This window comes from Punica granatum, chromosome 2, assembly GCF_007655135.1.
Source record: "Punica granatum isolate Tunisia-2019 chromosome 2, ASM765513v2, whole genome shotgun sequence".
Lineage (NCBI taxonomy): Eukaryota > Viridiplantae > Streptophyta > Magnoliopsida > Myrtales > Lythraceae > Punica > Punica granatum.
Window position 1 is genome coordinate 27,168,300 of NC_045128.1, and position 25,616 is coordinate 27,193,915.

Here is a 25,616-nt window from a genome sequence, read left to right on the forward strand (position 1 = left end):
CAATTGGGTGTAGTGTGAAGACGAGCTGTCAGTTGATATTACAGTAATATTTGATTTTGCTCCCTCAAGTTTTACACTTTCACAGTATGCACCCTGAAGTTTGACTTTTTTTACCCCCAGTTTGTGTCTTGAATTCTTAATCTATTTTGTTACATTTGTGATTTTTAAGAGCTCTCAAGAATTCTTAAGGCAAAATAATCATTTTAGAGAGATAGATGGTATAAAATTCCAATTTTATCATATATATATATATATAAAGTTGTATTCCCATATAATTTTATATTTAGTATAACGTCATAAAGATAAATATTTAAATAAAAATTAAAAATATAATTACTATTAAGATTAAATTAATAAATGCATATAAATCATTAAATACTTAATAATTTTAATATACAAGCACATTCTTGATTTAAAAAATGTAATCTCAAAATTTATATAGAAAAAATAAAAAATAACATATCTATAAAAGCCCGTCCGATGTAATGAGTAATTAAAAGAAAAATCTAATGATATGCACTAAGCATGTTCAACATTGAACACTTTTGTAAAAGTGGAAGATATATCTATTTAATTTTTTTTTAAAAAAAAATTTACAAGAAGAATTTATGACAATAGATGATATGCATTTCCTTTTTTTTACAAAATATATGGAAGTCATCTATTACAATATTTTTTAAATTTGACATTTAAGAAAATGTAATGTTTGTTACAAGTAATATCATTTTCTTCATCCATGTTTGGCGTTAGAATTCATTTTTATTTATTCTTAATTTGTTATTATATGCACTAATATTTGAATGGTGTCAATTTAAAATATATATAATTTAATGAACATTTCAATTGTGAAGTCAAAATTTTAAAAATCCATTTAAAAATAACTACTTTAATCAATAACACGTGCATTGCATGAGAAAAAATAGTTAAAAACTATTGTGAAATAACCCAGGAATATTTCTTATTAAAGTTTTGAGAGATGTATCATCACTATATGAAGTACAAATAGAAAAATGGGTAAATGAAATGTAAAATTATGAATTGTTACCTTTTTTTTTAGATTTTTCACGAAATAAATATTTACTATAAAATTATTCGTTATTATTTTATGTTTCAAATCTATAACATTATTATTATTTCTATATATCTTCTAATTGACATGGCATTTTTTCCCATCTTTTACCTAAAGTGGTATTGCCACATCATTAAAATATTAAAAATGTAAGAAAATAAATCCCCCGACAAAAAAAAAACCAAAACTTAAAATATAATAATAATAATAATAATAATAATAATAATAAAGTTGTATATATATAAAGTTGTACCCCATAATAAATAAGGTTAGAAAAGTAATTTTATGTTTAGTATAACATCATAAAGATAAATATTTAAATAAACAATTGTAAATGTAATTACTATTAGGATTAAATTAATAAATGCATATAAATCATTAAATACTTAATAATTTTAATATACAAGCACATTCTTCATTTAAAAAATGTAATCTCAAAATTTATTTAGAAAAAAATACAAAAATAACATATCTATAAAAGACCGTCCGACGTAATGAGTAATTAAAAGAAAAATCTACTGATATGCACTAAACATGTTCATACATTGAACACTTTCGTAAAAGTGGAAGATATATCTATTTAATTTTTTTAAAAAAATAGGGTTTTTATCTTATATAGTCTGTGGTTTACCCAATTTGTCAAATCTATCATATGTTTTTAAAATTATCAAATATATCTCATAGTTTATATTTTGTTTCAAATCTATCCCGACTTTATATGTTCCGTTAATAAAACATTAGCAAGCTCTAAATCTATCTCATGGTTTTAAAATTTTTTTCTCAAATCTATCATATGATTTTAAATTTTTTCTCAAATCTATCATATAGTTTAACCACTTTAATCAATAATACGTGCATCACATGAGAAAAAATAGTTAAAAACTATTGTGGAATAAACCAGGCATATTTCTTATTAAAGTTTTGGGAGATGTATCATCACTATATGAAGTACAAATAGAAAAATGGGTCAGTGAAATGTAAAATTATAAATTGTTACCTTTTTTTAGATTCTTAACGAAATATATATTTACAGTAAAATTCCATACTATCATTTTATGTTTCAAATCTATAATATTATTATTTTTCCTATATATCTTCTAATTGACATGGCATTTTTTTCCATCTTTTACCTAAAGTAGTATTGCCACATCACTAAAATATTAAAAATGTAAGAAAATAAATCCCCCCAACAAAAAAAAAACCAAAACCAAAACTTAAAATATAATAATAATGATGATAATGATGATGATAATAATAATAATAATAACTATAGAGGGTGGGTAATGGTTAGGGACCTTTCTAGTCTAAAAGGAAGCTCGAGACACTTCCTCGCTTTAGCACTATCTATCATGACGACATCCCTCGTCGCGTGTCTTGAGTTGCTCGGAGCAGTGGTTTCAGTTGGTTGAGGGCTTCAAGGGATCTCATTGCCTTCAGGGTCAACCACCTCATCGTTTGTGTGCGACTCAGGGGCTGCAGGGGTAGTCACTCCACTTGGGGCGGTTGCAGCCACCTCACCCCTAGTTTGAAGGTTGGGCTCCTCAACCAAAGGGGGGAAATTGGTTTCCTCAACGCCAGCATCTTCTCCCCGACCTCGTCAAAAGCATCATCGAGTTGTCGCTTTCTCTTCCACGACTCCTTTATCAGGTACCCTTAGTCAAGGGAAAATGTCACCTTGCAATAATCATCATCGTCATCAAAATCATACATTAAGTACCTGAATCCATAATTGTCGAGATGCTTTGAAATTAAAAACTTGAAAGTGTTAGCACATACCCAATCAACATCGTCATGACTACCATGTAATGAGTTGAACCGCATTTAAGTTAGCTTCATTGACCTAAGTCGCTGGATTCAGAGGGTCGAATCCTTCAGGGAAATGCTTTTCCCATTCTGCGACTTCGTGAGTTGGAAGACGCTGTGGTTCATCGGTAAATGACCTTCTTCTCCAGGGCTAGTCATTTCGCGAGATAAAGAAGTAACTCTTCTTATAGTCGGAATTTGACTTCTTATCCGTCACAATAATGGGAGAGCCTAGCACATTTGTACACGCCTTGAAGAAGTACATAATGTCGTCGTGGGCCCCTATGTTGGTTAGCCTAAAGTAGTATCTTGACGCGACTAATGAATACTCATAACCGCACGCTTACAGTAGATAAAGAATGTAAACCAGACTTTGAGAGCATGAGAGGTCAACTGAGCAGGGGCAATCCTATAGTGCCTTGTAATCACAAAGATAGATTCGTGGAGGGGCCACCGCAGCCCCACCTTGATTTAATCAGGATAAACGACGATCTGTTCATCTCGAGCACTGGTGGAGGCTGCATATTGGCTAGGAAATTCAAGGTCGTCATCGTGTTGGAGCATTCCCTTCGCCACAATATCGAAGAATGACAACCTTCGGAGGTGATTTACCGGAACTTAAAGCTCAGACGAAGCGGTAACCTTACCCTTGGCTTGGGAAGAAGACCCTTCGACCATGGTGGTTGCAATGGGAATGATGGAGAAGAGATTAGAGAAGCACTTCACGACTAAGAGGGGGAGGAGTTCTAGAGAGAGTGAGAGGAAACTTGAAGTTGCAGAGGAGAAATCAGCTTAAAAAGGAAGGAAGGAGCAAATGAAGTGATGGAGCACGCTAGGCGCAATAATGACATCTACGACCCCACGTGGACGGCTTCGAAAGACGAAGTGGCTGCTGACAATTGCTGATGTCACACGTCAGAAGTCGAGACAACGCAACTTATTTGACGGTCAAGGGGCACGTCCACTATGCTTCTTGTGGGGTCGATTTATGTGCTAGAATGCGCTACGTCAATATCCCCATTTATGATCCGTGTGCTCGCGTTTGAACCAATTGCATGTTGATGCGTGTCAATGTGTTTTCCTAAAGGACAAATCATGAATCAAACAAGGGGCAAATGATGGACTATGGGCCTAGCAACCCTAGTCAAGGCTCATCAAGCAAGTCCTCTCCATTGGCCCATCAGGCCAAGAGTAAGCAACGCGGCTCAACAGGCCTAAGCCCGCGACTAAGTCAAGCCACAACACTTGTTGTAAAGCCCAAACACCTAGCGAAGTCCCGGAGCTAGTCACCATGCGCAGTTCCTGACAACACCACCAGCTTCAGCATTTCTGACATCCCAAGGACCAATATTTTCTCCTGGTTCTTCCCCCCGCCCTTTTCACATGCAGAAATTTTCAATTTTCCATTAATAAAAGCGCATGTGCGTGTGTACACACTGCTGTTCTCATGCTTCTGCAGTAGCCTTGCGTTCGTTTCTCCAATTGAAGAAGAAAGAGAGGGCTTTGTTACAAGATTACAAAATAAAAAAGTATTGCCGTTAGAAGAAAATACGTTTTACTATTGTATTAAACTTATTAATAGAAGTACGAAATACCTGAAATAAAATACTAATGATTTTTAGCATTTGAATTATCTTTTGAGTAAAAATAAACGATCTTGCTGTGTGACTGCACTTAGAACAACAGAATATTACATTTTCCGTTACCTAAAAGATTTTTAAAAAAAGAGTATTTTAGACTTGGAACATGAATAAACTTCCTGATTATATAGTAAAAATTACAACTCATGATAGGTTTGACAGAAAAGTAACAGCACATGATTTTAAGGTGTCAATTACCTCCAATTTGCGAACATTAAGGTGCAAAATGAGACAATATAAACTCTAGGGCACAAAATAGGCCAAATATAATCTTTAGCGAGCAAATATTATATTTCCAATCTATATATAATATATAATTGTAAAACGAAAATGAAGGATTAATATCGTAGCTCCAAACTTCAAACCCTCAACTCCTCATGAGTGATCTTCACATACTCCACAACATTAATTAAATACTTTCATTTATTACAGGGTTGACATTTATCGAACCACCATATTAATTAATCCACCACATAAATAGAAAAATATTATAATGTTAATTAATTCATCATATTAATTTATTCCATGTAAAATATAATAAAATTATTATCTGATGACTCATATATAGTCGAGTAATAATTTTGCGCAACACGGGTGAAACGACTAGTAAGTCTTTCTCTATTGGTGTTAAGGATAACATGCGGGTGAAACAACTAGTAAGTGTTTTACTATTGGTGTTAAGGATAATATGCAAGCGATAATCATTCATTTAAGATAATATTTTCCTACTTTTTAAAAATTTTCGATTTGTGTTTACTTTTTGCTTGGTAGATAATTTGTATTTATTTGGTGTGTTCTCTGATATCTAGAAATCCAATAAGCCCAGATTAATCAAATTTGAGTTGGAGCGCGCTTAGGAGACAAATCTCTCTCATTCATGGATTTTTGCTATTTAGAATACTCAAACTTGATACCTTACTTATAGAGAACAAGCGTCGAACCGTTTAAATCAATCCGTATTGATAATTTGTAATTTATTTAGCAAATATATCTTCATTTGATCATTGTGAAAGAAAATGAAACAAAAGAAGAGGAAAGTTTCAATCTAATCCTGTAATAGAACAACATAAAACTTTTTTTCCCCTACGGATCAAAAGGAAGGTAAACGAATAAGATAAACAAAAATGCTAAGCTAAACTATAGGAATAGAAAATTTCATTGATGAGACTCAAACAGTATCAAATCTTTTTTTAACCACAAATTTAAATTTAAAAAAGAGCTCAATATTTAATCCTTGAAAAGAAAATTGATTTGTGAAATGGATTAAAATATATATATGAAAGCAAGAACGAGGTGGACCCGGTCACATGGTCTTAGAATACTCGGTCTTCGAATGTAATTTTCTCAATTTTTTTGAGTTTTTTAAATTTTAAATTATTTTCGGTCATAAAATTATTAACAAAATCTTCTGAAATTATATTCAGTTACAATATACCATTTTAGAAAAAATTGAAAATAGCGAAAAATTCTTTTGGATACTATGACAATTTCCAATTGAAGGCAATATGATCAAATTAATTTGTTATAAAATCTTCGAAAATTATCAAAAAATTAGATTTTTTTTTATAGATTCTTTATGGAACATTATAAATAGCACAACCTGAGACATAACCTCAAGGGGTTTGGCTTAATGGTTAATGTGCATTCAAGTTTGCACCGAGACCCGGGTTCAAATCCCCTTGGGGCCACCGGAGCGCCTTTGGCGTAATTACCAGTTCTGTGAGCCGTCGGGGGTTCACGGAACTCCGGGGATTAATCGGGTGAAGCCTGGACATCCCGGGTTTGCAAAAAAAAAGAAAAAGAAAAAAAAAGCACAACCTGAGACATTCAGTCAACTAAGCTATTATTTGAATTTAGCTTGAAAAAGTTCAAGAATTTCTTGTCGAGTATCCTTTTTTTTATCGTTTTTTCTATTTTTTTTCTGATAGATGCGGTATCCACGCAATAAATGTAATTTTTCTTTAATTGTAATTATTTATTTTAACTTTTTTAATACGAATTTTGTTTAATGTTGTTCAATTATTAATGTCGATGCAATCGACAAAATATAATTCTTTACATAACAAAATGTTAAGCAATGCAATTTTTCTTTCAAATTTTTATTCATAATTTCTTTTCAAACTAGTTGAACTATCTCGTGCAACGTACGGAGTCCAGAACTAGTGTGTGTATATATATATATATATTTCAATTTCAATGTGGATTATGATATTTGGAAATTCATTGGGCGTCGACTAACCTAGTTGGAGCAAGGTTGGCCTATTACTCTCGTAGCATGAACTTTTTCTATTTACAAGACTTAAATTTGAAAGTTTGGTTAAGAGAAATTAAGGTCGAATCACTAACTCTTGTTAGTGAGAGTGTAATTTCATTTAGATAGGAAAATTGAGCACTGAACATATCTAGAAATACCAAAGAAATTTTATGATGCAATCAATTTTTAACCGTTTAATTACAATTATTGATAAATACAAAAATAATTTATTAATCATCAAATGGTCAAGATGGTAATTGCACGATACAAACTGATCATAAACCTTCCCAAAATACATAAGCAATTTTCATTAATTACTAAAGAAGAAACCTCATTTATTAATCAAGTAATCAGGTTGTCACACTTGTGCTTTACATAACATACACCACTACGACGAAGGTGAAAAATCATAGATATACAGTAATTACTTCATTATTATTCAGAGGAAAAAAAAATAAAGAAAGAAAAGATATACAGCAATTATCTACTCGTCTCCTAAGTAGAAGATTGTGGGCTTCTTCGGTTCCATGATCTCAACCGTGCCTTCGATCATCTTAGCAACCTTCCCCATAGAAGGCCTGAGCTCGGGCCGGTCCTGGAGGCACCACATCGCTGTCTTCACCATCCGGTCGACGAGTTTGAAGTGCACCTTATCATCGTATGCGTGCTTTATCTGGCAGTCCAGTATGTCCTCCACCTTCATCTCTTTGAACACCTTGTCAAAGGCCCACCCCGGGAAGTACCAATCCGCGCTCTCGACAAGCGAGCCCTGCATCTCGAAGTTCCGGACCCCACTCACGATCTCCAGCAACACCATCCCAAAGCTGTACACATCGGCCTTTGGAGTGATCTGGTCGGTCTTGGCCCATTCAGGGGCCATGTACCCACGGGTCCCCCGGATCCGGGACATGCTAACCATGTCCTCCTTCTTCCTGAGCTTTGCGAGCCCAAAGTCCGATATCTTGGGGCAGAAGTCGTCCCCTAGGAGTATGTTCTCGGGCTTGATATCACAGTGCAGGACCCACTCCAGGCACTCCTCGTGGAGGTACGCAATGGCTCTAGCCACGCCCAGGGCGATTCGGTACCGAATGCTCCAGTCAAGCACGGGCTTTCTCTGGCCAACAACTTCACCCATCTCCTCCTCGTCCACAGACCGACGGGACTGGAACAAGTACTTATCGAGCGACCCATTGGGCACATACTCATAGACAAGAATCCTCTGACCCTTCTCAGCACAAAATCCCCACAATCTCACCAGATTGAGATGGTGCATTCTAGCAATTATAGTAACCTCTGCCCAGAACTCGGCATCCCCACCAGCAACGCTCTTCAGGCACTTGACAGCGACAACTCTCTTGTCACTGAGTTCTCCCTTGTACACATCCCCAAAGCCACCCTTCCCTATCAAGTCCGCGAACCCGTTCGTGGCAGCCTTGATCTCTGCATAGGTGAACCGCTTGGGCCCACCAGCAGGAAGCAACTCAAGCCCGAGAGTCTGGGCCATGTTCCGGTACTTGATGTACTTCTTCAGGAATGCCCAGAAGAAGGCGATGCCTGATATCAACTCGGCCGCAAAGAGGGTGCATATTATGGCTATCATCCGGGTCGTGGTGCTTGACTCTTGGGGCGGCTGAGGCAGGGAAATGGTCACCGGGCACGTGGTCTCGAGCACACTCGTCAACCCTGTAAAGGTCGTCTTATCAGTTTCTGCATTATCCACCCGGAGAAACATGGCATTGGCTGTTGCCGTTCCCGGGGACCAGTATCCATAGAGCAACCGATCGAGTTGCAGCACGCAATACCCAGTTCCATCGTAGTTGAACATGAAACCGAGACAGTTGGACTTCGTTAGGCACTGAGCCTGGCAATCTGAGAAGTTCCTGGCCACAAGATCAGTCTGATTTGATCCGCCACTAAAGTTCACGTAATCAAGCTGTATGAACTTTGTCTTGGCCAGGTCTGTGAATGGGATCTTCCTCTTGCATTCGTAATTTTCTGTGGATGCCGCCTGGAATCCAGGCGGGCAGACACAGTGAGTCGAGTTCCCACCATCGCTCATGCAGATTGAGTTGGATCCGCATGTTCCATGGATCTTGCAAAGCTCTGGAATCGACTGCCACACCATGGTCCACTTGCCAAGGCCGGGGCGGTAACTGTACAGTCGGAGGTTCCCATCATTGCCGAGACTAACCCGCCGAAGCCAGGACTCACCAAAATCAGCGGAATAAATAGCACCTCCACTTTCCTGGACGATCAAGCCAGTTTCATTTAGCTTCTCAAACGCGTTGCCATTGGGAGCAGTCCAATAGGATTCAGTATTGTTGAAAAGAAGCTGGTTGGATTTGAAGGAAAACCGCCCTGCAAGTTCAAAGGAAAGAACACCCAGTATTCAATATATCATTCATTATATAATCCTACTGGATTCACATAAAATAATTTCTCTCAGTTCCTCGATTCCACCGAGCTGTGCCATTCTTAGCAAGTATATGGTAAGAAAAGCGCAGGCCGGAAAAAGTTTCCGACCGGCATGAAGTTAAGAGAGGATTGTGAGACTTCACCATTGGGGGAGGTGAGATTAGTCCCATTCATGATCTGGTTTGGGAGGAAAGTGTCGGTGGGGAAATTGAAGCTCTCCCAGACATCAGCGAAGATCAAGTTTCCATCATCACTCAGGACGAGCCTGGCAGAGCTAGCTTGGCTGGCGTTGGCATTCGACGGCCACAGGTTCCTGCTGCTGGAACCATTAGTGAGGACGAGCTGGCCGGCAGCTGTGATGGACAGGGTGGCGGAGCTGCCCAGCTGAGCCCTGACGGACCATACTACTGCCGTCTGGGATATGTTGTAGTACCTGCCGCTCGGAAATTTTACTTTTTAAGATTAGATATATTTTTCTATACCAAATATTAGTAGAAAAGTAATATTACCCATTCAGGAAAAAAAAAACAGTCAAGGAATTTTGGAATAAATAGAAAATCCAAAAAAAATTAATATCTCGCTGTCAAAGAATTAACAAAAAAATCAATGCAGGGAGAGATTTATTGAATCGATCAAGTTCGAACCGAATTAATCGACTCGTTGGGCTTTCCAATACCAGGATACAAACTGAAAAAGAATAACAAAAAAATAAGCAAATAACTTTTTATTGAGTTTTCATTAAAAAATATAATCCGTTTTACAAATGAAAATATCTTGTTTCCATCATTTTCTTACTACTGGGAAAGGGATTGTACCTCATATTATAAGTTAATCAAATATCAAATAAATTACATCTCACCCAAAAGAGAAATAAAATAAATTACGTATATTTTGAGTCAATCGATACAAATTACACTAATATAGAAGAATATTACCTTAACGCAAAGAATTTTACTTAGACTTTTAAGAGTTATACCACTTTTGAAGATTTTTAATTATATTTTTAGTAAATTATGTGGATCCAATTGCATAATAGGATTACTTTTTTTTTTTTTTACAGTCATAAAGAAGATCCATAAGTTTAATATGAAAAAATAAAAAGTTTAACAAAAGTAGTCAAGCTATAAGAATCAAACATGAAACATTTTAACTACTTCGCAGGGCTCTTTCTCAATATGAAAGTTTCATTCACCGCCTTAGCTATTCAGTCAAATATTTGGGCTGAGTAGAAGTTTGACCGAGCGTAAAATCTGAGAATAACCGGAAGAAAGGGGAGCGAAACGAGGCGAAAGGCAAACCATAAGGGCCAAAATGAAACTAATCAGGCAGCGAACGCAGCATGATCATTAAGACAGACGGAAAGGTAAGACGAGATCCAACAAAAGAATGGATTTTTTTTTCTTTTTCTTTTTTAAGCTTACCAGACGGAGAAGGTGTAGGCGTCCGAGGGGGAGGGGCGGAAGCCGGCGGCGAAGACAGAGTTTAGGGAGAGGAGGAGCCGGTCCTGTGTGGGCAGCCACGGGGAGTTGGAGGCAGTGAGGGAGGAGAAGTTCTGGGACTGGGCGGAGGACGGCGGAGCTGCCGAGAGGAGGAGGAGGAGGAGGAGGAAGAGGGAGAAGGGGAGGATGAGGGAGAGAGACATTATTGGATTGAATTGCAGAGAGGGCCGCAGAATAAGAAGAAGGGGATGATGGGGAAGGGATTTATTTTATGTAATGGTCGATTTGGGGAGACTTTTCTAAGCTCGGGAGTGGGGTGGACCCCCTGACGGCTTGACCACGGCGAGTTGACCAGAGGAACAGTACAGTGAGTGATTAGCTCCAGGAGGACTAAGTCCGCCTTCAACGACAATTTCCCGTCAAAGTTTTCGGACGTACCCTCTCATATCTTGAAATCCGATACGTCCTAACTAACTCTGTTGGAATCGCATTCAGTCCGATAAAGAGTAAAATCTTTTAATCATATATTTTTTCTATTCATAAAAATTTGAATCTGGAGCTTTATTTGATCTTGTGGCCATTCTAAAATGGCGAAATTTATTTTATGAATAAAAAGAAATGAGAGAAGACAAGACAGACCTGGACCACAGCTACTTGTCTACTGATTCCCGTGTTCACAGGGATCTTTGTAAGATTTTGAACTCTTTGAAAGAATTTTGTGTAGTCATATGAATTTGATTATATATATATAGGGGTGTGCACGGATACCGGGTATACCCGGAACCGGTCAGAACCTACCCGGTAGGATAGGGTCCGGGTAACTCGTATTGAAAATAGGGTAGAGTCCGGGTATCAAAATAAGGAACCGGTGAAATCCGGTTCCGATTCCGGTTCCAGCCTATGGGGTATCCAAAATCGGAACCGGAATCGGAATCCGGAACCGGATGGTAATTACTTAAAAAAAAAAGAAAAAGAAGGTAAAGTTACCCTCATCAGTATCAGTCGGGATTGGGAAGATCTGTTCTCACCACCTCAGTATCACCTCACCACCTGTTCTCTCTCTCTCTCTACTCTCTCTGTGGGCGGCGCTCGTCTGCCGTCGGGGTTGGGGTTTCCCTTTCCCGGGGCTCTTGCTCTGATCGAGGTCGGAAACTCCCGATTTGTGAGTGGGAAGCGTCAATTTCATCGATTACTCACCTCCCATGCCTTTTTGCAGACTGTGAGTCCGTGAGGATCACCGGGCAAAGGAGGTGCGATTCACAGTGAAAAGCAGGACTTCGTCAGGAGTTATTGGCGGAAATAGTGTCTTCTGTCACTCGAGGTCAGAGATTCTCGACTTCAAAAATAGTAGGGGCCCCTTCCAGTGCTTTGTTCTCGGCTCAATTTGAGGCTTTTTGGGAGAGGCAATGGCAGTAGAGGTATGTTCGTCGGCCCTCTCTCTCCATTACTGCTTCTCGGTTGAATATGTCTTTTTGATTTGCTTCCTTGGCTGCTCACTGAATGCTCACCTGCTGATAATCATTACTCCAGTCTTAAAAGCCCTGCTGATTTGTTCCTTGTTTGCTCAGTGACTTTGAATGCTTCGTATCTGATGTTGTCTGTCTGTGTACAAGGCATGGTCGTGTGGTATTGTTTGGCATCGTGGCGTTGGCACCATCCTGTCAGTTCTGCTGACTTTGCATTTTCTTTGGCTGTCTGCACAATAGACAATGGCTACCATAGTGTGATACTAACCCGCCATACTTCAGATCTTTGTTTCCTGACTTCCTTACTACAGTTATAATGAAATTGTGCTTATGATCCCCATATATTTTCTTGAGGAACTTGAATTTGTTCCTATAGGATTGATTCTTAGTCTAGAATTATCTGCCCTTATATGATAACTTATAATATTGATAATTTTCAATGTGATACTATATGCACGAATGCATGATTCCAATTATGATGATTGCAAAAAATCCCAAGAGACTTCAACCAGTAAACTTGCTTCAATGTTTTTTTTTTAACCGTATTGAGTTCATAATATTGATTTGCATGATTGAAGACATTATAAGTCAACACATGCTTCAACTTCTGGTTTTCATTCTTTGATTTGTAAATCTAAGCTACAGATTTTGTACTTCCTATCACTTCCATGTAAAGATGGGACTCAGTTATGTTTGTTGGGGGTTTAGGTTCCGTGATGATTCTTGAAGACACATTACCAGTCATTACTGTTGTAAAGAAATGATCAGGGGCACATTATTAAGGAATTTGGCGACTATTGTGCCTGTAATAGCAGGTCCACAAGGATTGAAACTAGCATTTTCAAAGTTTGTATTAGTGGATTGAAAAAATTTACAGGTTCTAACAGGGTATCTGGAACCTGTGGTATAATACAGGTTCCGGGTAGGTTCCGGTTCCAGGATTCAACAGGGTAGGGTCCGGTTCCAAAATCTTGGAACCGGTCCCTTACAGGGTAGGGTTCGGGTATCGTGAAAAAAACAGGGTACCCGGAACCGATCACCCCTATATATATACACATACTCATCTTAGTTTTCCATGTTCTGTTAAAATCGCGAATACTATAACATGTTTGTCTGCGCGTAATAAGACATTGGTCTAAGGTCGTCTAGTTATTCTAGGTGACAATGATCCGTTCTTTTCTAAGGAAAGAAGAAGAAGAAGAAGAAGAAAGTGTGGTATTCTTGTGTTTTTTCGAACCCCACATGCACGTCCAATTACCCGAGTTAGAGGGGCGCACTCATATTTTAGTCAAGAGAACAAATAACTACCATTCTAGAATGCGACGGTCGATGTGGTCCCGTTTATCTTTCTCGTAAGTGATAAGCTTGAACCAAGTGCCAGCACAATATCATGACTTCCAAGGTTATTCTGTCTCAGTTTAGTCCAATAGTTTTCGGTGTCTCGATTCAAGCCCCTGCGCTCTGAGCGCTTCTTACAGCTTGGGCCCTACAATCTGAGGTTCGTATCCACATAGATGATCAGAGACCTTGATTCCTCGGAATGGGTTGGCTAAATAAAAACTTCATCCTACTATTGCCTTATTATTGCGTGGAAGTTATTAATGCCCTGTTTGGATTCCTAAACAAAAAATTTTAATTTTAACTTTAACTTTAACTCAACACACTACACAACAAAAACACACATTTCCCAAGTAAAAAATTTTAACTTTAACTTTAACTCAACACACTACACAACAAAAATACACGTTTCCCAAGTCAAATTTATAATCACTATCTCATTTGTCATTTTTCACAATCAAAATCAAAATCAAAATCAAAATTACTTTTAACTCTGAATCCAAACGCACTATAAAAGACTCGACTGTCGTAACTAACTATGTAAATCGCGGGTACGTACAAAGACGTACAAGGACAGGTACAACCCCTAGCTTTCATAAATTGAGACTGGATTAGGATGGAGCATGTTGAGTACTCTGTACTCGTTACGAGATTTTAGGGTTGTCATTGAAAATAATCCACATATTTGGTCGAAGTATCGACTTTTGGAACCATACTATGTTGCTTGTTAGAAATTCAGATCCTAAAGAATCGAGACACTACGAGTTGCGGTTCCCCAAGTCGATACGTGGTCACCTTAATTGTGTCTCTCGGTCCGAGTAAAGAATGGCTCTTTTTTTCGGTGTATCTCTTGATATCCAAAAATTCAACATGTCTTGATTAAGCCAATTCGAAATTTGAGGACCATAACCTTCAATTGCATGTAAATGCCTGATGTTATTGTAATTTTTAATTTCGCGCATCATGATATTATAAATGACCTTTTGATATATGCACATTAGGTCTCATGCTCTGACTAAATGAATTTCCTTATCTTATTCGTGAAATTAAATTATCATTAGTCTTATATATCTAATAACATACTTTAATTGAATTTAAATTACTACTTTGAATAATATATAACATATATCTTATATAATAAAAATAGCGAAAATATAAAACGAAAAAGTCATTTTTGGTCCTCAACCTTTTACTTACTTTTTTGTTTTCATCCTAAACCTATTTCTTCATTCAATCCTATCCTAAACATTACACAATTTGTTCGTTTTAGTTCTACCGTTAATTTTTCCGTCAAAACTACTTTTCCATCCAACATACTTAAGTTAATTTTGAATATACAAAAATTAAAAATTAAAAGAAAAAGGATCAGGAGATCCCAATTTGGCCGAGATCTCTCGATTCCGAAGGAAAGGGGCCTTGCCGGCAGCCACCCCTCCCCCTCTAAGGTCGCTGGCAGCCACAGGCGACTTCGGAGGGGCAGGGGTCGCTGCTGGCGGGACCCCCTACCTCGAAATCGAGAGCTCCCAGCCGATTGGGCTAGGATCTCCCAATTTATATTTTTTAAAATTTTGTTGTTTTTCTGAATTTTTTCTATTTTCAAAATTTTTTTAATTAAATAATATGTTTTAGAAATATTTTGAATGGAAAAATAATTTTTTCACAGAAAAATTAGTGATAGGACTAGAACAAACAAATTATGTTACGTTTCGGATAGGATAGAATGAGGAAATATGTTTAGAACAAAAAGAAAAACGTAAAGGTTGAGGACCAAAAATGACTTTTTTCAAAATATAAAAGGATCATGCTCTATCCTGTGCAACCACATGGGCTCTATGACAGATATATATATGAAAGTGAAGACATGGTTCAATTGGCTTGATAGCCTTGAAAAACCCGGATTGTTGAATGGAACTTTCACGTACTATTGTGTTTTCTTTAATGATCTTTAATGAATTATAAATTTTAATTTTAAATAAATACTATTGGATAAGATCTATATAAAAGATAATATCCTTTTAATTATCTAGCGCGATATGTTAATATTTATATGAAAATTTTGAAATCTTAGTTTTCAAATTTTTAATTTTCCTTTAAAGATATTATGACAAGATATTATATTTATATAATAGATTTAAATGCACTTTACCCTCAACCTATGAAGTGAGTTCCCCCTAACCTTCAATTTTTTGCAGAGTGCCCACTGACTTATTGGAAAATATGCAATGTGCCCCCTCAACCAATTTTCGATCGAAAGATGGCACATGACACTCACATGTAATATAAAAAATGGTAAAATCGTTAATTGATTACTTGCAACTAAAAGAAAAAGAAAAGATCGATTGAAATTGGAAATTAGGGCATGATCTTCCTTTGCCCGCTTTCTTCTCGTATCCTTGCAGATTGAGGAACAACAAATTCTGGCTCCACGCCTATGATAGTCAGAGGTATTGCTGCTAAAAAGGAGCAAAAACATTCCAAGTGTGACATCAACCATTTGCAGTTACATTTTTATTTGGTCGAGTAAATTATCCTTAGATGTAAACACTCCATTGGCTGCGAGTATTTATAGTATAGTAAAAAAATATTTCTCTTGCAACCCAGATTTCAATTCCAATGTGCAGATCATATCATATATTTGTTAAAATGATGGATACCATAGCTGAGGTACTTTATGATATTTCTAATTTTCTTTTCGATAGAGATAAAAAGAAAAAAAAATGTATAATTTCTTTTATTTTTCAGTTTGGCATTCCTCAATCTGCAAGTATACAAGAAGGCATCAAGTGGAGGAGAATCGGGACCTAATTCCCAAATTCAATTGTTCTTTTCCTTTTCTTTTAGTTGTAGGTAATCAATTAACAATTTTACCATGCTTAATATGACATGTGAGTGACATGCATATCTTTTGGCAGGAATTTTGATCGAAATTTGATTGACGAGGAACCTTGCTTATTTTATGGTAAAGTCGGTGGATATTCCGCAAAAATTTGAAGGTCAGGGGGCAAATCCAAACCTACCTTATAAGTTAAGGGTAAAGTGCATTTAATTCTATATAATATTTTTTGAGATTCATTAACTTAAGTAGTAGATTCAAGATTGTGACAAGTTTACCTTTTAGAAAAATACTCCTACGAGAAGACATAAATAATATTTGATTTAAACATATATTAGTTTTACTCTTTTTTTTTGTTATCTTTCTTCGAATTTGATTTTCTCTTACTGTATTAGTGAATTCCAAAAACTGTTGTAATAATATTTTATAATATATTTTTATAGGGAATATATATATATATATATATATATATATATATATATATATATATATATATGGTGAACGCAGCAAGATAAGCATGATAGACAAGGACTCCACAGTGATGATCGTTAACACACCCATAAGGAATGTGATAAATGAGACAACTCTCGAAACTATACCAGATATTATTCGAGTCTGTCTGATTGATTCTATGTCCATAGGCCTACAAGGCTCTATATGCCTACAAGGCTTAAATAAAAATCTATTACGACTAAAAAGAAAATAGGATCCTATTAATAAAACCAACAAGATAAGGAAACACAATACTAGGCTAATTAGTAATAAAATGATAGAAAATCTTGACAAATCAAGAAAATTCTCGACTCAGCTTCTATGGACAGCAGAAGCGGTACTGAGGCGGGGAAATAAAGTGCTTAAGCACTGCCCTTGCTGGCTTGAGAATGGACGTCGATACTTTAGCACTGGAAATTCGGTGCCGAGTACTGCCCTATTTGTTGCTGCTGCATGGATTGGTGGTGCTGCAGCACTGTTGCTTCTGTCTTGTCTTGGTCTTCCAACGATCCCAACGCTCCATAAACTCATCCATTGTTTGCGTTGCATCATTACACTCAAAAGAATCGGATGAAGATATCTCATTTTCTTTTTCCAAATCACTAAAATCCTTCAATAATAAATCCAATATAGACTTATTCAAGCATGGATTACTTGAAGTCCATTCGATAGGAAAATCCTTCGCATCAATTTATTGCCATCACAATGCGGTACTTTCACATCTGAGTGAAAGGCAATGTGTGGTACTTTCCTCGAAAAGGCAATGTGGTACTTTCCTCTCAAAAATTTGGTACTTTTATTGAAGTGTGTAGTATTTTGTGCAGTATTTTTTTTAATTCATCGTTGAATAGAAGTGCCATGCAAAATATTATGCATTTGAATAGAAGAACCAAACCTTTTAAAAGGAAGTACCACATTATCATGATGACAAATTGTAACCATATAAAATTTCAATTTTATAATTGAGTATAAATCACGATTTTCGATAATTTTAAACGCATATGGTATATAATAAAACGACTAAGAAAAAGAAAGAACGAATCGCATATTGCGTCATGCAAAGCACGAACTCCTCCATGCCAGGTATCATCATATTCCAAAAGCTAAAACCAAGCTAAATTAAGCAGGCGGACAAACCGAAGAAAGAATTCGAATATCTTTCCTCTGGAATGTGTATGTATTCATTTGTTCATCCAATTAGAGGCAACACAAAGCACTTCTAGTTTTTGTACGTAACTTCGTCGATCCCTACAAGGAATCCATTCCAATCAGCAAAGCGAAACTAACTACTCATAATCTTCATCAGAATCATTCCATGACGAAATGATACCAACTCATCAATCGTTATTTCCTAGGTTTCACTCTGCAATATTAATTACAATGACATTCCGTGAGCCGAAGCTTATTGCTGGAATCGGGCAAAAGTGTTGGCATAAAACTTCAAGCTTGTCACAGTCATCTAGGAAAAGCGCCGGGGTAAAATTTCGTCAGCATCGGCGAGAACTTTCTGTCGACATAGTTACATAGCTCATTCAAGGAAAATCATGCCCAGGCGACTTCAGCGTTTCTTCACGACCCTGAGGGAGCAGGGCCGTGTCAGCTATGCCAAGATTGCAACAGCCGGTGGCTTCTGCAGTATCGACCTCATACTCGTAAAGGCAACCGCCCCCGATGATTTTCTGCTTCCGGAGCGTTATGTCAACGAGCTCCTCACGATCTTCTCCATCTCCTCCTCCTCTTTCAGGGCTTTCTCTCTGAGCTTCATCAGGCGGTTCCATGAGACCCGGTGCTGGCGGGTCGCCCTCAAGTGCCTGCTTCTTGTACACACCCTCCTCCGTTCGCTCCCTGATGACAGCCCCTTCAGGACAGAGTTGCTGTGGGCCAGAGATCATGGATTGCTCTTGCTCTACCCGTGCCACTTCCGAGACTCGTCGTCCTCATACTCCGACGACTACACTCTCTTCATCCGATCCTATGCACGACTCATTGATGAAGCACTCAATATCTTCTCAATCGGGAGCACAATAAACGAATGCCAAGAAGAAGATGAGGAGGAGAAGGAGCTTCCCGAAAATTTGCCAGAGAAAATGAGAGAAATAGGTCGAATGCTCGAGGTGCTGCCACAGCTGCAGAGCTTCATTGATCAAGTCATGGCCTGTCGCCCAACAGGCCCAGCAGCTAGCAGCTTAATCGTGCAGTCAACGATGATACACATCCTCCATGATAGCTTCCTTTGCTACACCACTGTCTGGACAGAGATCAACGTGGTACTGGGGAACCTCTTTCAGATGCCGTACTGGAGCTGTATCTCGGCATTTGGGATCTACAAGAAGGTGGCACTCCAGGCAAACCAGCTCAACCAGTTCTACGAGTGGTGCAAGTCCAGGGGGTTATGCGTGCCATACGAGTATCCCTTTATAGATCAAATCCCACAAACACAGATCCGAGCCCTTGAGATGTCGCTTAACGGAATGTGGCAGTTGACCGAGTCATCATCTTCAGCTACATCCCCATCTTCTGTCACGCCTTCGCCGTCGTCATCCACAGAGGATGACAGCGAAAGAGCAGCATTAGGAAGAGAAATCGTGGTCAGCAAACTGCAGGAAGAATTTGAGGAGAAGCCACTTGTGATCAGGTACGATGAGGAAGAGGAGGAGCCATTAATCCGATTGGAAGAAGATACTACTGGAAATGATAATTGGGAGACACTTCTCGACATGTCGGTGAATCTCTCACCAGCCTATAGAACTTATCGCAGTAACATCTTCCAGCCTTCTCCCATGCATGGATACCGGCATAGCTCTGGTTCAGGATATAGCATTGATAAGAATGAGTGGAAGTTGCAAAAGTATGATCTTGCTGCTATTCAATCCAACCCCTTTCATTATCAATGCGGGACGCCATTTGTTCATGGAGGATCATTGATTATGATGTAGGCTGAAGAGTCATGAATATGGGATCGGAATTGTTTGAGAGATATAGATGTGCACTCACATCTTGACGGTTGGTTTAGATTTTTGGAAATCAACGACTAATAACGCTTCATTGAGAATAGGATGTCTTTCACTTTTCTGAAATTGTTGTGGAATTTTACAAGCAAAAGAATACTTCTCGGCAATTTATCGCGACATGTTTCTCTTTATCAATGATTGATAAAATCTACAGTGGTTCTGATTGGACTCGCATAAGCAAAGATATGTATCTGCTGCAGAACTGTTGAGTAAGTCACTCCATAATTCGCATGTTCTGTTAGTTCGAAACAAGATTTCTGGCATTAGACATCCATAGCCCGTCTGGGATCGTCAATTCCATATAATCTTAGCTAGCTAGACTTTGGACTAGGAGTCTAGGCTAATAGACCTTACCCTGTACACCACCGTTGCTTAATTCTGCTGAGGTTATGGCCGAACCTCTGGACCAATATGTGCTTATGCCGATTCAGTTAAATTCGATTTGGCTCAGAACTTCGATATACAACTAGCTAATTTCTGAGTCACTTTCATACAGGGGAGGCAAACGAGGTATGGGGATCAATGCTGCTGCATTGATCCCCATTTTTCATCTCATGACCTTTTCATCATGATTCTGGCTTGGCCTACTCGACATCAGTCCATTTCTATCTGACACCAGAAAATCTGGCTTATATTAGCTTTATCCTCATTTGAGCTCTCGGGATCAGCTTGACTGTCTAATTCCTTCAGCTCGTGCCTTTCCCAGCAGGCTCGCCCTCCCCAATTTATCTACCAGATCTGACCGTCCTGAGATTGTGGTAATGAGGAGCGTCCCGGAATAGTCTCAAGGCTATTTATAATAATATGAAATTTTTAAATAAAAAGTAACAATCTGTAATGAAGACAATAACTAATCAGCTACAAGCCACCCAATATCCAACTACTGGGAAAAGAAATAAACATATTCGATCAATATCATCAGTAACCACGAGGAATGAGGATGGTAAGACTGACGCTGACGGCGAACAAGAAGATCAAGAGCCCTGTGAACTTCACGATGAGTGCTTCTTGGTTTCGTTTGAGGCCTTCGTAGATGAATTTCTCTGTAATACCCATCTCAGCAGTGCAGACCGCTAGGAGGAAGACGACCATCCCAAGAAATACATGCCAGGACAAGTAAGATGTCCTCGACCCTGTGTTTGATCCGGGGAATACAAACGAGAAGAAAGCCAGCACCCACTAGAGGCAAGGGAAACATAGCAGATCAGTTGATTACAAAATTATGATCCAAAAATAGTTATTAGTTTTTAACTTATCATATTGATTCAGTCTATTCTCTTTCCTATGTATTGAACAAGACATCAGCACTAGGATCAGGGCCGATTGATCACTTCTCTTACCTGCAAGCCGAATAAGCAGATGGTGGAAATGCCAAGCCAAGAGTGCAAGGACACCAAGTTGGAGATTCTCATCTCATGGTGGAACTTGAAGACTGCATAAATTCCCAGAATTCCGGCAACAAGAGCTATCAGATGGAGGACAAGATGAACATTCTTTTGCACCTCCCGCCTTGCTGGAGCCGTCTTGTATACCATTATGGCTGGCTCCACAAAATTAGTTAGAAACTAGATTAGATTAACACATATTTACCCTTTAAATTATGAGAGAAGCAAATGTGCTTTAAATGCAACCAACAATCTTTCATTCAGAAGACTGTTTTATGTTAAATTATATATTAATATTTGCAAAAAAATGTATGCAAATATTAACATATTTTCAGTTTCTAATAATAATTCTTTTAGGGGAAACATATAAAGGCTCGACTCCATGAGCTTGAAGCCGCCAATGGGAAGCTACGAATCTTATGTCCATATAGAAGCTCATATGGGAGAGAGCCATCATCCTCTATTGAGATGGATGATAATTTCAAAGTCCTCAACAGTCAACAGGGACCTCAAACACGAAAACTCGTAGTCCAGGGGCCTTGTATGCAAAAATGAAGAGTCCACTGCTAATTTAAATTTTACAGAAATTATTGGAGAACTTTTTTTCTTTTTAAAGGCTAGAATTGTTCAAATATAATAAATTTGAATAATATCATGACAATAGAAGTGCCGTGAGCCAAAAAAAAGTAGTACTTTTCAAAATCGGCAATATCTGTATTTTATTATATGGCGTGGGGAAAAACGGGTGGACATTAAGCTAGCCAACTAGTGAGATAAAAGTATCCATTCATTAATATTAATATTATCTATATTAATATATCCAATTATTTTCAACCCAGAGAAAGTTTATGGATTTAATATAGACTAGTTTTAATAGCTAACAAAATGACATAAATAGTCCAAATTATTGTAGAGTAAAATAAATTTATCTATTATATTGTTGTACAAAGTCAAAGGGCACAGTTTGATCTCACTTTTATTTTTCAATTTATTTATAAAATTACCCATTTTACATATTATACAATTAATAAGAGTCATGATCTGATTAAAGCTAAAAAAATAAAAATAAAAGAAAATATTACCCGCTACTCTTTTCACATCCCTCTCCTCTTTCCTCTTCCCACGTGCAAGTAAATTCCTATAACTATCTTTTTTATTTTATTATAATATGACTCTTAAAATTTTTAACCACTCTTTCCACTCCTATATTTTTTATTTATGATAATATAAATTGCAGAAAAATACTTCCGGATGTCTCCTCTAGTATATATGCTCATAAAAGAATACATATATTAAATAAAATGAAATTTAATTAAGTGTTTCTATTATGAAGTGTGACAAATATCATGGTCTGTTGTTGTGTTGAAACTTAGATTACTTGTTAACGATGCTTCAAAACTAATTCGTGAATTAATTAATCAGACATGGTGAAATTAGAGAAATTGTGTAATATAATGACACGCGTTTTTACTTGATAATTCAAGAGATTTTAAGTTCAATATTATCATGATGGACTATCCTTATCCCCTTTACAAGATTTTTATTTTCTCGTACTAAACTTGTAATTCGTGGAAAAAGAAAAATTGGCAGAGTTAAATGATAATATATATCACGAAGGTTCGGTTGTTACCTTCTCCTCCGAAGAGAATGAACCCAATCACCATGAACAGCGGATGCAACTGCAAGAGCAGTAACAGTGATTCATCCTCATATACCATGTACGAAACAAGCATCGGAAGAGATTGTGTCGCGAGCAGCCTGGATAAATTATATATGCGGAGAAAGCGATGTTACGTACGTTGAATATCTTCAGTTTGTTGGAGGAGCTGAAGGCGAGGCCTTCCCGGAACTTGAGGAGCCAAACGAGAACGAGGGTGGTGATGGCTATGGCCAGCAAGTGAGCAAACACCGTCACCGGGGTTACCGAGAGCTGGTAGATTCTATACTTCTGTGCCATGCCTTCGGGTCCCTAACTTGCGCGCCCTAGCTTTCGAAATACACAGACAGGGAATAGAGGAGAAATTAGCAGATGAACGTACAGATGAATGGAGCTTTGGGGGGTGTTCTGGAGTACCTCAGAGCTAATCGACAATATTGATGTATTTAGTCGATGACAAGAAGGGAGTGGGGACGTTGGAACTTACGTGTCTACCAAATTAATCTAGAGCCTTCACTAATCACTATGGTGCAGGCCTTATTAATTACTCATACACTTAGTCAAAGACAACCCCCACCTGTCCGAGAGTAATTAAAAGAATAAGTTATTACGCTAGATATTTGATGATATCACTTATTTCTCAAATCTATTTCATGATTTAAAAATTACTCAGAAAGACTCATGATTTATATATAGTTCCAAATTTATCCTAACGCTAATTTCTCCATCAACATTAAATGGCATTGTTGACGTGAAAAGTCAGTGGATCCATTCTTGCCACCGTAGTCCTTTGCCCTTGATAAATTTGAGGAAAAAATTAAACTCATATGATATATTTGAGAAAACAATTAAAATTATGGAATACGTTTGGAGCCCACTTACGTTTTCTTGACGGGCAAATTGACGGCGTGATAATTTTGAAATAAGATGTAAACTATAAACTTGGTAATTTTTAAAATATGACATAAATTTGAAAAAATTGTAAAATTATGAGATATATAGCGTAAAAACATTTTAAGAGAATCTTGGATGAATTGACCTCTCCGGACGAGTTGTTTTAAAGGCATGTCATGTTTTTTTACGTTATATATTTGAATCTAGATGACTTGTATGTAGGGCCGGCAATTCGTATCGTGTCGTGTTTATACGTGTCGTGTTTAAACGGGTTCGTGTTATCGAAGTTATAACCCGTACACGACACGATTATTAAACGGGTCAGGTTTTGGAAACCCGTACACGACACGGTTATATTCGTGTCAACCCGTACACGACACGTTTAAACCCGTTTATCGAAACGTGTCATAATAGGTACACGAATACACGACACGATTAAACCCGATTACCCGTACACGTTTACCCGTACACGTTTACACGACCCGTTTATCCGATAAACCCATTTACCCGGACACGTTTACACGACCCATTTACCCGTTCAATCCGGTTACCCGGACACGTTATACGACCCGTTTATCCGTTTATTTCCTCCATGCATTGCACAGTTGCACTGCAGCTCAACAAAATTTCAAACACCATCCAAATTATACTGAAAGCCAAACACAAGTCTCATCCATCAAAAACAAGTCCCAGTTCTCAATTATACTCATCCAAATTATATTGAAAGCCAAGCCTATTGCCTCCGAAATTTCGAAATTAGGGTTAACCTAAGGATATTTTCGTAAATTCAGTTAGATAAACGGGTTAATGGGTTACACGATTACAGTAACACGATTAAACACGGTTAAATAAACGGGTTTAATCGTGTATAATCGGGTTACACGGGTTCAACCGCTAAGACACGTTTATTAATCGTGTCTAAACGGGTTGGACCCGTTTAACCCGAATATAAAAAATACCCAACCCAAACCCGTTTAACTCCGTGTCGTGTAATCGTGTCGTATCAAATATTGCCGGCCCTACTTGTATGGGGGTGATGCTCGCTCAAGTCAAGCGGACTAAATCCATTGATGTTGCCGACAAGCGGCTTGGATCATAGTAATATTCATCCAGTCAATTTCATTGGAGACCCCGCGAGTATATTTGTCCCACCGCAATAGACGAGGGACAGGCTGTTTTTGGGCATGGTCGTTCAGAAAATGAATCAAAACAAGAGTTATGTATGCCGTAGCTTGTGAAAGACTCCTACTGCATTATGCCAAACCGATTTAACACCTTTATGTTTTCCAAGTTATACGGATGTTCATGAATTTAGAAGGGAACAAAGGGATATAAAGAAAAGAAAAAGGAGATCGAAAGTTTCAATGATCAGAATTGAAACATAGAATTTCTTAATTACAGTTCTGGTGCAAATGGCAAATTACAATAAATTTCGATGGAGTAACACTTTTGTGGAGGGTTAAGGATCAAGAAAATTCCACAACGAAAAAATATAGCACGAATGGTCTCGCCATCCTATCAAGGCGAGTTTTTGGCTTGAATATGGATTCAAGCACTTGTACACCTAGAGGTTGGGTATTTCACATGGGAATACTTTACGTACGGTCATTAGTCTCAGTCAAAGTCCGACGGGTGCTCGGAGTCAATGATTAAGAAAAATCATGCATTGGGAAGTTAAGGAGACCACCATTTTGGGTCAAACATGCCCAACCACTTGTACATCCAATCTTCGAATATTTGACACCTTGAAAAGCAAGAACAAAATCCTATTTCAACAATGCTAGTGAATAATAAATAATTCATCGTCTCTATACTCGCAAAATTAAGGTGCGTTTGCTGTGATATGCCTTTATCCATTTAAAAAGCTTGAAGGTAGTCTTAGAAATCTTGAAGGCAGTCGGCCTCCTATGCCAACGCGGC

At 37.7% G+C, this 25,616-nt stretch overlaps 3 protein-coding genes across 5 annotated transcripts; 1 reads left to right on the plus strand and 2 right to left on the minus strand.

Moving 5' to 3' along the window:
- Nucleotides 1-7,059: 7,059 nt before the first annotated feature.
- On the minus strand, nucleotides 7,060-10,898 carry LOC116196183 (G-type lectin S-receptor-like serine/threonine-protein kinase At1g34300). Its single transcript, XM_031525777.1, has 3 exons — nucleotides 10,603-10,898; nucleotides 9,325-9,614; nucleotides 7,060-9,124 (listed from the first exon to the last, which is right to left on the minus strand). The coding sequence occupies exons 1-3, from the start codon at nucleotides 10,821-10,823 to the stop codon at nucleotides 7,251-7,253; spliced, it is 2,385 nt and encodes a 794-aa protein (XP_031381637.1). The 5' UTR covers nucleotides 10,824-10,898; the 3' UTR covers nucleotides 7,060-7,250.
- A 7,021-nt stretch (nucleotides 10,899-17,919) lies between these two features.
- LOC116194153 (putative clathrin assembly protein At1g03050) lies at nucleotides 17,920-19,867 on the plus strand. The gene has a single exon (XM_031522895.1). It carries the CDS (start codon nucleotides 18,294-18,296, stop codon nucleotides 19,683-19,685), a length of 1,392 nt encoding a protein of 463 aa, XP_031378755.1. The 5' UTR covers nucleotides 17,920-18,293; the 3' UTR covers nucleotides 19,686-19,867.
- A 664-nt stretch (nucleotides 19,868-20,531) lies between these two features.
- On the minus strand, nucleotides 20,532-23,341 carry LOC116194154 (probable ascorbate-specific transmembrane electron transporter 1). Of its 3 annotated transcripts, none has more exons than XM_031522898.1 (5): nucleotides 23,220-23,341; nucleotides 22,944-23,132; nucleotides 22,776-22,824; nucleotides 21,101-21,300; nucleotides 20,532-20,939 (listed from the first exon to the last, which is right to left on the minus strand). In XM_031522898.1, the coding sequence occupies exons 2-5, from the start codon at nucleotides 23,100-23,102 to the stop codon at nucleotides 20,679-20,681; spliced, it is 669 nt and encodes a 222-aa protein (XP_031378758.1). In that variant the 5' UTR covers nucleotides 23,103-23,132; nucleotides 23,220-23,341; the 3' UTR covers nucleotides 20,532-20,678. The 3 variants fall into 3 exon arrangements, with proteins under 3 accessions (XP_031378758.1, XP_031378757.1, XP_031378756.1); XM_031522897.1 differs by having other exon boundaries at nucleotides 22,944-23,128; nucleotides 23,220-23,310; XM_031522896.1 differs by lacking the exon at nucleotides 23,220-23,341 and having other exon boundaries at nucleotides 22,944-23,213.
- Nucleotides 23,342-25,616: the final 2,275 nt, after the last annotated feature.